The following is a 14646-nucleotide window of genomic DNA, read 5'->3' on the forward strand; positions in this document are numbered from 1 at the left end:
AAACAAAGTAGGGTTCCAGTGACTGAGTCAAATGGAGTCAAGAGGTCACTCTGGAGGGTATTCCTATGCACTATATAGATATCACCTTTTAGTCTTTAGTGTGTTGGAATGGCTAGAGAGAAATACCTGAAGCTGTCAAACTGCAACCCAGTGACCTTGATTCTTGAAGACGATTGTATAACTATGTAGGTTGAATAGTGTGACTGTGTTGACTGAAAACCTTGTGGCTCGCACTCCTTTTATCCAGTGTATGGACAGATGAGTGGAAAAATGGGGACAAAAATTTGATGAAGGTTAGGGTGGGATGGAGGGTATGGAAAGATTTAGATGTTCTTTTTTGCTTTTATTTTTATTTTGGAGTAAGATTTAAAACTTGATTCTGGGAATGAACGCACAACTGTATGATGGTGTGTTAGGCAATAGAAGATGCTAGACCAGTAAACAGTTGCACCTGCAATTTGCACAGCTTTACTTTTTCTTCCTGCCATAGTCAAATGGTCAAAGTAGTCCCAGGGCCAACTTCAATTCAAAGGGATTAGGAAGGACTCCACCTTTTCCTGGAGGCATGACAAAGTCCCATTGCAAATAGTATGTAGAGTAGGGCATATTTTTCCAGCCATATTTGAAAAATAAAATCTACCACATTTGTACTGAAGAATTTCTCATAGTCAGGATTTTAGTGATTGTTTCTCCATGGTGTCATTTAGCATGTTCTTTTGTCCTCTGTGTTTCTTTTAAATTAGTCATTGGATCTAGAAACTTAATCAGGTATAGGTTTGATTTTTTTTTTTAACAAGGAGTTGGGGCAAGACTAATTCTTAGGTGGTATAGTGATTTTCCATCAGGAGGTCATTTTAAGTTACATTTTTTGTTTGGGGTTTTGGGCTACAAAGGAAACAAGAATTACAGTCTGTTTTGGTTTGCTAAAGCTGCCAGAATGCGATATACCAGAAATGGGTTTGCTTTTACAATGGGGATTTATTAACTTACAATTTAAAGTTGTAAGGCCATGAAAAGGTCCCAATTAAGGCATCAACAGGATGATACCTGGACTCTGCAGACATCTAGGCACCTCTGTCACATGGCAAGGCACATGGCGACATCTGCTGGTCCTTCTCTCCAGCGTTTCTTTGATTCCAGTTTCTGGCTTTGGTGGCTTCCTCTCAGATTCTCTGGGGCTTCTCTGAGCTCTTCTGGTTTCATCACTTTTAAAGGACTCCAGTAAGGGGGTGGTTAAGACCCACTCTGAATGAGGCAGGACACATCTCAATTTAAATAACCTAATCAAAATGTCCCACTTACAGTAGGTCTGCACCCACAGGAATGGATTAAAAGAGCGTGGCTTTTTCTGGGGTACATAACAGCTTCAAACTACCACAGATTCCCAAACCCAATTTGAATGTGGGCTTGTGGTCAGGGATATCTTCAAAGATTCTTTTTTTCCCCCTTTTGATGTTATGTACAGTGGTAAGACCAGGACAAGTATGTGTTCTCACTGTCTTTTTCTGTAAGATATATGTATTTCCCTAGTTTATCAACTGAATGTGCTGTGTTTTGGGTATCTTAGTTTTATTGGGGGGTGGGGTCTACTGTCTAATACCCCCTCCCCCATATCTCTACGATTTTTCTCTCAGGCCAGGGCCAGTCTCCAGGGCTTATCGACCCTGTGGATTTACACTTTCTTGTTACCACTGTTTTTTTCACCTCCAGTTGTTTCCTTTACTTTCCCTCAGGTAAGCCATCATTTCTAAAAGTTGTTTTCTGTGTTTTGTCTGCCATTTTTTAAATATCCTATAATGGGAAGGGTATTGGAATTGATCTAGCTTACCAAAATTCTGGAAATGCATATTGACTAATATATTTTAATTCTGAAAATATTTTGGAAACAGATTTGTTGTCTTAGTCTACACTTAACCATATTTGTTTTGTATCTTTAGAGGTAAACACCTGTGCAGTTTTGTTCATGAGTTTTCTCATAAATAAAATTCAGAATATAGAATTTAGAAAATTTAGAATTGATAAAATGTAGAATTTTTTTGTTCCCAGTATCCTGTACAGAACATTAGAGAAAATAGGTATGTTATGATTTACTTCTTGAGTCTATAAAAAAGAGCTTACATCATTTTAGGAACTGATTATTTGAAAGCATTCCTTTCAACAACAATAGCTACTGAAAAAAAATGGCAGTCAATTTTTTTTCACAAAGGCAGTGATATTAGCGGACATTTCAGCATTAGTCAAAGGCTTTTCACACTGGAAATTGTTCTTTTCACATTTTTGTAGGAGAGAAGAGCTGTTGAATGTAAAAAGTAGAGAGTCTGTCTAAAATTCTAAAGGACGCTGACTGCTATGAAACTGATTCATAAGCCAAACTGAAACAGGGACAGAGATGAAGCATGATGGTATTAAAAGCAGCATGTTTTTGGGTGGCATGTGCTTTGGCACCATGTCAAGTGGCTTTGGTTGGCTAACTGCTCTGATTGGGATGGGAACCACCTTTACACTCTGCTGATCAGCTCTGTATTGATACAGGAATGCCAAGGCACTTGGCTCTTTTTAGCCATCATTTTGGTTAGTTATATCCCACATTATCCCTGCAGAGCACTCAAAAGCAAACCAGGTTCAGAGAGGTCATGACTTCTCCAAGGTCATCCCCTGAGGACTGACAGAGGCAGGAAGCGAACTTGAATTTGACTGCAAGGCCAGGGATACTTCTCACCAGGAAAGTGATTTGAAGAGTTTTATACATTCGGTGTGGTTTCTAGAAATAGATATCAGGTGGTTGTAGCAACCAATTTTTTATGATATCTATCATAAAACCCTTAATTGGGGTGAATTTTCTTGGATAACTCCAAAATCCCTACCTTGCCCTCTTTTTACTTTACCTTTTTATTCCTACTCCTATAACCCTAGATCTAGCCCTTTTATTTCATGTTTAGTCTGTTTCAATGGATTAGTCATGAGTTAATAACCACTCCCTTCCTTCCTTCCAAAAGCATTAATTTTTCTTTAAAAGCACTGTTCTTATATGTCAGTCTTACATTTATAAACCTTGTTTGGCCCACTTTTGCCCCTTGAAGAATGTTCTTTTTCCTTAGCCTGGGATTTAAGGCCCTTTATATGACCTCAACCTAAATCTAAAATAATTTTCTCCACATGTTTCTCCATGTTCTATTCAAATGAACTGTGGGCTTCTCTTCAAATCTGGTGATTTCTTCTACTAGAAAACTCTTCTCCCCACTCCTCAATGATGGCCACATATCAAAATCTTCCCCATCCGTCAAGACCCTCCGAATATGAAAGCTTATCAGTGTAGCCTTCACCCCTAGTGTAATTTAGTATTGCTCTTATGGTATAGTATAACTCTGTGGCACTGATCCCATGATGTCTTGTGTGGTAATTATTTTGTGTTTTGAGTTACTCCCTTTCCAGGCCAAAACGTTTCCAACTCTTCTGTGGCCCATCACAATGACTTTCATACAGTATTCAAATATATATTGAATAATTTTATTGTGTTAGCATTGTTCTCAGAGTTGTTACACTGTGTGAAATGGGTGATAACATCCAAACATACAAACCTTTTCCAGTTCTTATAGTGAGTGTTTATGTTATTTAAAGCCCTGTTTAAATGTCATCACTGTAAGGAGTTTTTGTGGGTTCACTGTAGACATAGTTAAACACTTCATCCTTTGGGATTTAGGGGTATCTTTTTCAAACCTCTTTGAGTCTCTGTTTGGAGTGCATTGTGATTTTTGTACAAGTCTGAGTCTTCTTACCCAGTTGTGTGCCCCTTGGAGGGAGGTGCTACATCATGGTTTCCAGTGTCTTCATAAACTAGCACATTGTCTGAATCACGGTGGGCTCCTAGCATAAGCCTGAATCTTTGTTCTGTGACTTTGCCTGTATGTGTACTGCCCTTGACCCTTTCTTTGTTATCATATATATGCCAGATGCAAACTTCAGACTTAGACTAGCCTTTTTGTTTCATAGATTTTGATTACTGTGGATTTGTTCCTAAATGACTTTTGTTCTGTATTAGCAAAGCATATACAATTTCAAAGGGAAATAAAGTTTCACTTCTATCTTTGTACTTAAAATAATCTCCAGTTTCAGAAAATAGAACATGATCTGGGTTTGTATTTAAGGAGACTAGAACTTTTTAAACGTTAAAAGACACATTTAACCTTTTGAGCATTTATTGAGTCCCTGCTATGCACGGAACACTTATCTTAGATGTTGCAGATAAAAATTGCTCTAAGTTATGGTCTCTTTTCTGAAGGAGTTTAGAGGATTTTTCCCTACTCACACCCCAACCCCACCACCAATCTGGTTGGAATTAACCTTGCCTTCCTTTATGCTTTGTATCTTGCACATACCTTAAATTATTTGTTTTCACATTTGGCTTCATGAAATAATCTGTAAATTCTTTTAGGGCAGATATTCTGTCTTATTTATTGTATCTAGGGACATGGAGCCTAGACTAGAATAGACATTCGATAAATGTTTATTAAATGTTAGTTTTGCAAGCAAAGGTATGGACAAATGCGAAGACCCCAGGCTTGAGGGAGCATATATTCAGGAACAAGGTAGCAGGTCACTGCAGCTGGAGCATAGGGGATTAGTTCAAGATGAGGACAAAGGGAGTGGAGCCAGATCACATAGAACAGGGTTTCTTAACCTCAGCATTTTGCTATTCAGGGTGGATAATTCTTTATTGTTGGGGGCGGTCCTATGAATTGTAGGATATTTAGCATCACCCCCAACTTCTACCTATGAGATGCCAGTAGCATCCCCTCCCAAGTTGTGCCAACCAAAAATGTCTCATGACATTGTCATATGTCCCTTAGGGGACAAAACATCCAGTAAGAAACACCAATGTAGAGCCTTAGAGATGATGTTACAGGGTTTAGGTTTTATTCTAAGTGAAACAGGAAGCCATAGGAGGGTTTTAAGCAGGGAAGTGCCATGTAATAATTTAGATTTTTAAAAGATTACTCTGTGAGAAGAATGGATTGTTACGGACAAGGGTAGCAGCAGAGTCTTCTGTGGTGAGAGCAGCATAAGGGCTGAGGATGTTGTGAAGGAAGAAGCAGAATTGGAGATGGGCCTTGAAGGTAAGGATGGAACTAAACAAGGGTCAAAGAGTAGAAACAGAAAGCTGGTTGAAGAGTGGTACATAGGAGATTATAAGGGGCAGAATGAACGAGGAACAATTAGGGAATGATAAAAGTCTCAGGTATCCTGATGGTCTTGACTCCCCTTGGCCTGCCTGGCCTGCCCATTTCCTGGTGGCCTCCCCTGCTCCCTCAACATTCCAGTCTGGAAATTCTGCAATGAGAATTGCATTTGAAGACTCACTCTGGCCGCAGTAAGGATGGATGGGAGAGGTGTAAAAGTGGAAGGCCATGAAAGGAGCATTCAGGAGCCTGCAGTGTAATCCAGGTAGAAAATTATGAGAACCTGCAAAGGGCAGTGGAAATGGAGAGGAAAGGTATAAGGATCCATAAAATTCACATGCTATTTATGAAAGATGCTGTTTTCTGTATTTCTTGCAATATTATTTCTGTTAAAAAGTGCCAATATTTGAATATCATTTTTATTCCATTAAATTCTAGTCATTCAGATATTTTTAGCCAAAAGGAACATCTTAGAAATGGCTTGTTCATGTATATAAGTTGTTTTTCAGTAACAACTTCTCTAAAATAATCCTTTGGGTTTTGGGATCTTTAAGACAATTGCTGGTACATCATGAATGCCTGAGCATAGCTTTTACTATTTAATTCAACAAATGTGTCTCCAGAGTACGTAGAATACTAACTAAACGTCGTAAATCCTTGAATATTTAAATTTGACAAAAAGAATTCATTGCTCTTCCCTTTTAAGACTCGGTCTACTTAAAATTGTCCCCATCTGTTTATTGTGTTTCCCCAATGCTATTACTTCAGGTTAAGCTGCATCATCTCAAGCTGGGATTACTGCATTGTCTCTCCTTTCTGTTTTCCTTTTCTACCTCCAATCTTGACCACTTACAGTACGTTCCCCACAAACCAATAAAGCAATCTTTCTAATCAGAAGTATGATCATGTCAGTTGTCAATTTAAAACCATTCAATGGCTTCCCATTGCTCTTAAGATACAAAAATATCCCAAAGCCTTAAGCAATACATAAAAGTTCTTCCTTCTCTAGCCATATTTCCTCCCTCTCCAGTCTCCTCCCATGACCAACTCTATACCATTTTCTCAAAATGGCCACTTTTTTGGCCTAGTCTTCCCTTGCCTTCTCATATCTTGTCTCCTAGTTGGCTGTGGCTCATATTTTAGGACTCAGCTTAAGTACAGCCACACCTCAGAGATATTATGGGTTTGGTTCCAGACCACTGCAATAAAGCAAATATCACAATCAAACCAGTGACATTTTTTTTGTTTGTTTCCCAGTGCATATAAAAGTTATGTTTACACTATGCAGTAGTCTATTCAGTGTGCAATAGAGTATGTCTAAAACACAATTTAAAAATACTTTATTGCTAAAAAATGCCAACCATCATCTGAGCCTTCAGCGGATTGTATACTTTTTGCTGGTGGAGGGTCTTGCCTCAGTGTTAATGGCAGTGGTGGTTGCTGAAGGTTGGGGTGGCTGTGGCAATTTCCTGAAATAAGGCAACAGTGAAGTTTGCTGCATCAGTTGGCTCTTTCTTTCATGAAAGACTTCTCTGTAGCATGCAATGCTGTTCGATAGCATTTTACCCACAGTAGAACTTCTTTCAAACTTTTGAGTCAGTCCTCTCAAACCCAGCTGCTGCTTTCTCAGGTAAATTTATGTAGTCTTCTAAATCCTTTGTTGCCATTTCCACAGTGTTCAGAGCATCTTCACTATGAGTAGATCTCATCTTAAGAAACCTCATTCTTTGCTCATCCATAGAGGCAACTGCTCATCCATTCGAGTTTCTTCCTGAGACTGCAGCAATTCAGTCACATCTCCATTCTTCACTTCTAATTCTAGTTCTCTTGCTATTTCCAAACCATACCTTCAGTTACTTCCTCCACTGAACTTGAACCCTTCAAAGTCACCAGTGAGAGTTGGAATCAACTTCTTCCAAACTTCTGTAAATATTGATAATTTGACCACCTCCCATTATCATGAATGTTCTTAATGGCATCCAGAATGATGAATCCTTCCCAGAATGTTTTCAATTTACTTTTCCCTGGTCCATCAGAGGAATCACTACCTATTGGAGCTATAGCCTTATGATACACATTTCTTAAATTATAGACTTGAAAGTTGAAATGACTGTTTCATGCATGAACTACAGAATGGATTTGGGGTTAGCAGGCATGAAAAAAACATTATTCTCTTTTTACATCTCCATCAGAGCTCTTGGGTGCATTGTCAATGAGTGTAATATTTTCAAAAGAATAGTTTCTCCGAGCAGTAGATCTCAGTAGTGGGCTTAAAATATTCAGTGAAGAGATGTACTGTCATCCAGGCTTTATTATTCCATTTACAGAGCAAAGGCAGAGAAGATTCAGCAAATTTTTAAGGGCCCAAGTATTTCATAATAATAAATATGCACTGGCTTCAACTTCAGATCAACAGCTACATTAGCCCCTAACAAGACAGTCTTTTCTTTGAAGCTTTGAAGTTAGGCATTGGCTCCTCCTTTCTAGCTATAAATGTTCTAGATGGCATCTTCTTCCAATATAAGGCTGTTTTGTTCACATTGAAAATCTGTTGTATTATGTATCCACTTTCATCAGTGATCTTAGCTAGATCTTCTGAATAGCTTGTTGCAGCTTCTATATCAGCACTTGTTGCCTCACCTTGCATTTTTATGTTAAGGAGGCAGCTTCTTTCCTTAAACCTCATGAACCAACCTCTACTAGTTTCCAACTTTTTTTTTCTGCAGCTTTCTCACCTCTCTCAGCCTTCATAGAATTGAAGAGATTTTGGGCCTTGCTCTGGATTAGGTTTTGGCTTAAGGGAATGTTGTGGCTGATTTGATCTTCTATCCAGACCACTAACACTTTCTCCATATCAGTGATAAGCCTGTTTCATTTTCTTATATGTGTGTTCACTGGAGTAGCACTTTTAATTTCGTTCAAGAACTTTTCCTTTGCATTTACTGCTTGGCTAACTGTTTGGCACAAGAAGCCAAGCTTTTGGCCTATCTCAGCTTACAACATGCCTTCCTCACTAAGCTTAATTATTTCTAGATTTTATTTAAAGTGAGAGACTCCTGTACGACTCTTCCTTTCACTTGAATACTTAGAGGCCATTGAAGGATTATTAATTGGCCTAATTTCAATATTATTTTGTCTCAGGTAATAGGGAGGCCTGAGGAGGGGGAGAGAGACGGGATTGGCTGGTCGGTGGAGCAGTCAAAAGACCTACAACACTTATCGATTAGGTTTGCTGTCTTAACATGTTCGTGGTTTGTGGCACTCCAAAACAATTACAATAGTGACACCCAAGATCACTGATCACAGATCACCACAACAGATATAATAATAAAAAAGTTTGCAAGAAGTAGCAAAATGTGGCACAGAGACACAGAGTGAGCACATCCTGTTGGAAAAATGGCACTAATAGACTTGCTCAGTGCAGGTTGTCCACAAATCTTCAATTCATAAAAAACACAATATCTGTGAAGTGCAGTAAAGTAAAGCACAGTAAAACAGATATGCTTGTACCACCTCCTATGCAATCCTCGTCTGACTTTGGGTTCAGTTGGGTATACCCTTTCTTGGTGCACCTATAGCACGCTGAGCTCACTTTGCTTGTAGACCTTTAACCCTTTTTTCTCTTGAATGCCTGTTGATTTATTGGCTCTGCCACTACACTGTAAGCCACTGTGTCTTATCTGTCATTTTATTTCACGGGTCTAGCTCTAGCAGAGTATCACTGGATGAATAAATTGACATCTGTTCTTCCACCAACATTTATCTACAGTTTCCATTCTGTGTTGAGCACTGTGCTGCACTTTCATTGGCACTTACATTAAGATCTAAAGCATGGGTAGAAATTAGCTAAAAGAAACTGGGTGGAAAGGATGGGGAGAGGAAACTGTGCGTCAATCATGTAATAGGACATAATCTGGAGATAATGAGTACCTGAAATAATCCAGTGTGTCTACAATGAGAGTGGGAGAGTTTAGGCTGGAAAGGGATGTGTAGAGGAACCAGTCAGGGTCTGCAAATCATGATCATTTCCCTTCATCTTAATAGCATCAAGAATTATCAGTATGGTTGAGGTGAAGGACCCTTTTTGAAGGGAAGGATTTCAGGAAGTACAATGTAATTATCATGTACCTATAATTGTTTTATCTCAGAATTTTTGTTTTTTTCTGGTGGTTTTGCATAGTTACCTTTATATTCTACTTCTTCCTGGATCCTCTTTGGTGTTATGTTGTGCCTTTTTTCTTATCTTCAGCATATTTAACTTGAACTTATTTTTATCAAAAATAGAGTCAGAAAGCATGGAGATGGCTCAGGATGGAATGCGTGACCTGTTGATCTGGCCAGCATGCACATACTTCAGTTGTTATAGTTTCCTTGGTGACAATATGTAGGGGAGCCTACCCTTAAATGCCATATTGGTACCTCTAATATGTACTTAGTACCTTAATAGGGCTTGAAACTGTGTCATATTTCTAACTGTTGCTTCCCCCCTTTCCTCCCAAAGAATTCACATCTTCAAATTAAGAAATAAAGTTTAATTTTTTTTGGTATGGATAATTAACAGTTAATAGTTGCCAGTCAGGAGATCATGTATGTGCTACTTATCATTCAGTTTAAAAATATTTATTGGGAATCTACCATGCGTCATGAACTGTTCTTAGGTACTCAGCATACAAAGGAAAGTAGACATGATCCAGATGATCAAGTTACTTACAGTCAATTTAGTGTCCAAGACAGATAAATACAGAGACACTTTGAAAATAGTGTGATGATATTGTGATAGGAGAAAGAATAAAGTAACAGATAGGAACATTAAGGATGAAATCTAACCTAACTTGACTCACCAATCTCACCTAGGCTGAGGTAGGGAAAAATTACCAGAAAAGACAAAAGCTAATTTAAGTCTTAAGTATGAATAGGACTGAGCCAAGGGAAGAAGAGTAAAGATATACGATGTTTCAGGTAGAGGAAGCTGGACACAAAAGGCATTATTGAGAGAGACACATTTCAAAGAAATTACATATGGTTGAAAGTGGCCATGGCATAGGATCCAGGCAGAGGAGAGCTGAAAGATGAAGTTGCAGATGTGAACAGAGACCAGCTCATGAAAGACCTACAGTAAGGACATAGGTAGGACGTAAAAAGGCAGGAGTTAGCAAGTCCTACAGGCTCCATCTTAAAGTATAGCCAGAAATACAACCACTTCTTGCCATCTTGGCTGCTACCACTCTGGTTCCAACTACCACGATCTCTTGTATGCGTTACCGCGACAGCCTCCTAAATGGTCTTAACTGTGCCTGAACCCATTCAGTCTGTTCTTAACACAGCAGCCAGAGTGTTTAGAACATAAACAAATTATGTCACGCCTCCATTTAAAACCCTCCAGTGGTTGCCCATCACTTTCAGCAGAAGAGTCCAAGTTCTCCTGAGCACTTATTACTATTTAAGATACTATAAATTTTGCTTATGTTTTTTATTGTTGTCTACTCAGTAGAATAGAAACTCCAGAAGAATGGAAGCTCTCCGCAAGGGCAGGAAGTTTTGTCTGTTTTATTCGCGGATGTTTTGCAGCACCTAGAACTATACCTGGAACTATGTTGGCAGTCAATATTTGTTGAAACAATGAATGACTGAAACCCCAGATATATCATGATATTCAACTCATTAGTCATCATTGAACACATTTGTTTAAACACATCCCCACCGTGCCTTACTGCCTCCTCCCTTTCCCCACTCCCAAGTCAAAATGTTATACCTTCCTGGAATGAACTGGCTTTATGAGTTTATATTAACCTATCTGCCTCCCAGGTACATTTTCATTCTTAGTCAAACCTGGACTAAGTAAATATTTGCTTTTCTGCCTTGTGTCAGCTACCCTTCCCTGTGTTATCTGAGAACATGATTAGATCCACATGTGCGAACCAGGGGTGAAATCTTAGCATGTTGGTGAGAGGAAAGCAGTGTTTTGAGTAACGTAACAGGATCTGAATGATAACAGTCACTGGGTTTCTAGTGTAAATCACATTCTCGTCTTTTAAGGCCAGACTCTCCATTTCCTCAGATTGGACATACTCCGGCTCCTGATACTGCTGCTTCCATGCTGTGAAAACGGACTGTTGTACTTTGTCAGTCTCCATAGGGGTATTAAGCATTTGATTTCTTCATAAATAGAGCAGAGAAATGTAACCATAGAATAACATTGTGGACTTGTTTGACAATATTTACTTGGTGAAAAAAAGAGCTAGACCTTCTATTATGTTGTCTGCTCTTCTAGTCAGTAAATGTTATGGTGTTCATTGAGCAACGTTTGAAATCTGTCTATCCTGATTAGACGGGTGTTAATTACCTTAAATGACAATCTTTAATATATTGTTAAACAATTATTTTCATATAGTAAGAAAGGTGAGACATGATCTTCTACGTACCTTCTCAAGGTGCCTTTCACATCTTTAGTCTGTGTATACTGAATACCTTCTAGGTGAACAGCATACTGCTAAACACTGTCAAGCAAAGAAGGCCTGGTACTTGCCTTTAAGATGCTTATTGTGCTTGTGTTAACAACATAATCAGTTCCACTACTGTTACTGCCACCATTTATTGAGTCTATTGTGTAACAACACCTACCACTTAAGTTCCTACAAGATGCTTTACCTCTGTTACTTCATTCAATGGTTCTAATAACTCTTCAAGGTAGTCATTGTATGTCCATTGTTCAGGGTACAAAACTGTATGGAGAGAGCTTAATTAACACTAAACATGTAATAAGTGAAGCTGCAACTTAAATCTAAATTGAACAAATATTCGAAGCTGTAGCAGAGGAGGTGTCATGTGGCAGTTGCATGTTTAATTGCCAGGAGGAGTAAGATATAGTTCTGCCCTCAAGGAGCTTACATTCCGGTAGATATTTTTATCAAGCACAGTGAGTATTCCACCAGAAAAATTGTTGGTTTCTTTTGGTAACCGTAATTCCCATCTGGAAATACTAATGGATGGCTAACATGAGTAATCTCCCCTCCTGGTTTTATCTCTTTCTACAGAAAGGAGCTGGGTATCACCTGGATCTCTTTTGGGTGGCCATCCTCATGGTGGTGTGCTCCTTCATGGCTCTTCCATGGTATGTGGCCGCTACTGTCATCTCCATAGCTCACATTGACAGTTTGAAGATGGAGACAGAGACTTCTGCACCTGGAGAACAACCAAAGTTTCTCGGCGTGAGGTATGTTAAGTCAGGAAAATGGCTCTATAAAATGCATTGTGCACACATCTGGGTGTCAGGAATAAGAATAGGGGCAGATTTGGAGGAGAAAGAACTGATAATGATTAATTTATTCCTGTATTTTCTGTTCTAGAAAGGACTGAATTCTTATCAGAAAAATAGTCTCCAACAGTTTTTTTAGTTCACTTTTGTTTATGATACATAAGTTTCCTGTGATTCCTAAAAGGCTAAATGTTGCAACACACAAACACAAGCAGGTCATTCATTTTCTTTAGCATGCAGGTCATTTTTGTAATGTGGCACTAACTGCACCACAATCAGTAGGGAGGCCAAACCTTTTAATCTCTCAGTCCTACTGAGTTTCCCTGAAACTCTTGAGTCTACCTGTGATTTTTAAGATTCTCAGGGAAGGAATTCTTATTTTCCATTTGATTTTCTGTCCCCATAAGCACTGGGAAACTTTGACCCCTAGCTATTAAATTTGGGTAGCCATGAAAGGCAGTGGGGCAAGACCTTTATACTCCATTGAGTACTTTTTTGCAGCAAACTCTGCTCTTAAGTACTTGAATGGATAGCTCACAGGACAAAACCATCATTTCCCACGCCACAACAGTGGATAATTCTTTCTTAGGGGGTGGGGGAAGGGTGTTGGATGGGAATCATATTTGTTAAAAAGTACTTTTGTTGTTGTAGATTTGGAAATTAGACTGATGGGATTTATTGCACTCATGAAATTTCCTTGAGCTGTTTGTTAATTAGCATGTGGGACAATGTAATATTTGTCTCCTGTGAAAGAAGGAGTAATTACACAACAGTACAGGTTGTTTAAAAAATAAGGGCTTCAAAGAGGCCATTAATTGATGGACCAAGAGCAAGTGATTTTTCTTTCTTGCTTCTAAAAGGAGCAAAAGATTTAGAAGGCTTATTAAATTTTCTCTTTAAAACTTCAAATTGCGATTGTATTTTAAAAAGAATTTTATACTTATGTTGAGTTTATATGCTTTCCTTGAGGTACTTATTACATTATATAAACACCTTTGGGGTTTTAGTCAAATATTGATTTGGTCAATGTAAGGTCTTTTCTTTTTATGAAGGCGAAAAGACAAGTAGATATTTATGAGAACAAGAGTTAGATTGGTAATCTTTTGATTTGGTTTCAGGGAACAAAGAGTCACTGGAACCCTTGTGTTTATTCTGACTGGTCTGTCAGTCTTTATGGCTCCCATCTTGAAGGTAAATATATGAAATACTCACCTTTTCCTTCTTCCCTGAATACTGACAGATAATTGGACATGTGAAGAATGGAATTCCTTATGAAATATTTGCAAGATCAACATCAGAGTTCTATAACACACTGAAGAATAGGGGTTAGGTAGAAAGAGAACTTAAGCTTTTTCTTAATTACTTTCTCACTCTGTTACCCCCCCCCCATAATAATAATTATTATTTTTGCAGTCATTAGGTTGAATATGCAGTTGCCAATATTCACACTTTTTGATCTATGAAAATGGCAATTTCATATAGTTCAATCTAATATTATTTCAGACTGATCTCCTCCTTCTACATTTTTTTTTTATTCTCCTAGTCTCCCTACATCCTTTCTTCCCATTACTCTCCATATACTGTCCCTTAATCCTACTTTCTGTTAGATCCCCAGATAACATGAGAAATTCAGGAGATCATTTTGCATTTTTTTTCTCCTTGTGTATTGTAGTATTCCATTTTCTTTGCATCAGGAAGCCTAATAGTCCACTGAGAAAGATTAGAGTAAAATTACTAATTTTTATTTAGAAAACTTCAGAAGTGAACTTCTGAAAAGAAAAAGTATATGAATATTAAGAAAGTTAGCTGGAGTCAATGTACAGGTTGGATTGATGGGGTGAATAGCTGCCTAGGTAGATCAAATACAAACTAAATGTGAAAGCCTATTTAGAAGCAGAAACAGGACTAAAGAGGAGGATTAGTGTAACCTGTTCATGAACTTCCAATTTGCTTTTTGTAATACAAGCGTTTTTCTATACCAGCCAATTGTTGATCATTTGTATCTATACTTTGCACCATAGACTTAAAAGCTATAAACAGCCACTGTTAATTGTATCCTTCCAAATTTTTCTCTGAAACTTTTTGTTTTTAAAACAATTCTGATTTTTAAGGTTTTTAAAGTTTTTATTTCATTACACAAGTAATGAAATGGTACATTCTTGTACCGAATTCAAACAATATAAAAGTATACATAGCAAAAGATAAAAGCCCTCC

The 14646-nt window shown here is 38.1% G+C and overlaps 1 protein-coding gene across 5 annotated transcripts in view; it reads left to right on the plus strand.

The window, feature by feature from the left end:
* Positions 1-14646, plus strand: part of SLC4A4 (solute carrier family 4 member 4) — a 442709-nt gene that overhangs the window by 409641 nt on the left and 18422 nt on the right. For all 5 annotated transcript variants that reach the window (XM_037829942.1, XM_037829943.1, XM_037829941.1 and 2 more), the window contains 2 exons: positions 12212-12390; positions 13551-13623. In XM_037829942.1, coding sequence (XP_037685870.1) covers positions 12212-12390; positions 13551-13623 — 252 coding nt within the window. The remainder of the gene's footprint in view (positions 1-12211; positions 12391-13550; positions 13624-14646) is intronic.

Source organism: Choloepus didactylus, chromosome 3 (assembly GCF_015220235.1).
Source record: "Choloepus didactylus isolate mChoDid1 chromosome 3, mChoDid1.pri, whole genome shotgun sequence".
Taxonomy (NCBI): domain Eukaryota; kingdom Metazoa; phylum Chordata; class Mammalia; order Pilosa; family Megalonychidae; genus Choloepus; species Choloepus didactylus.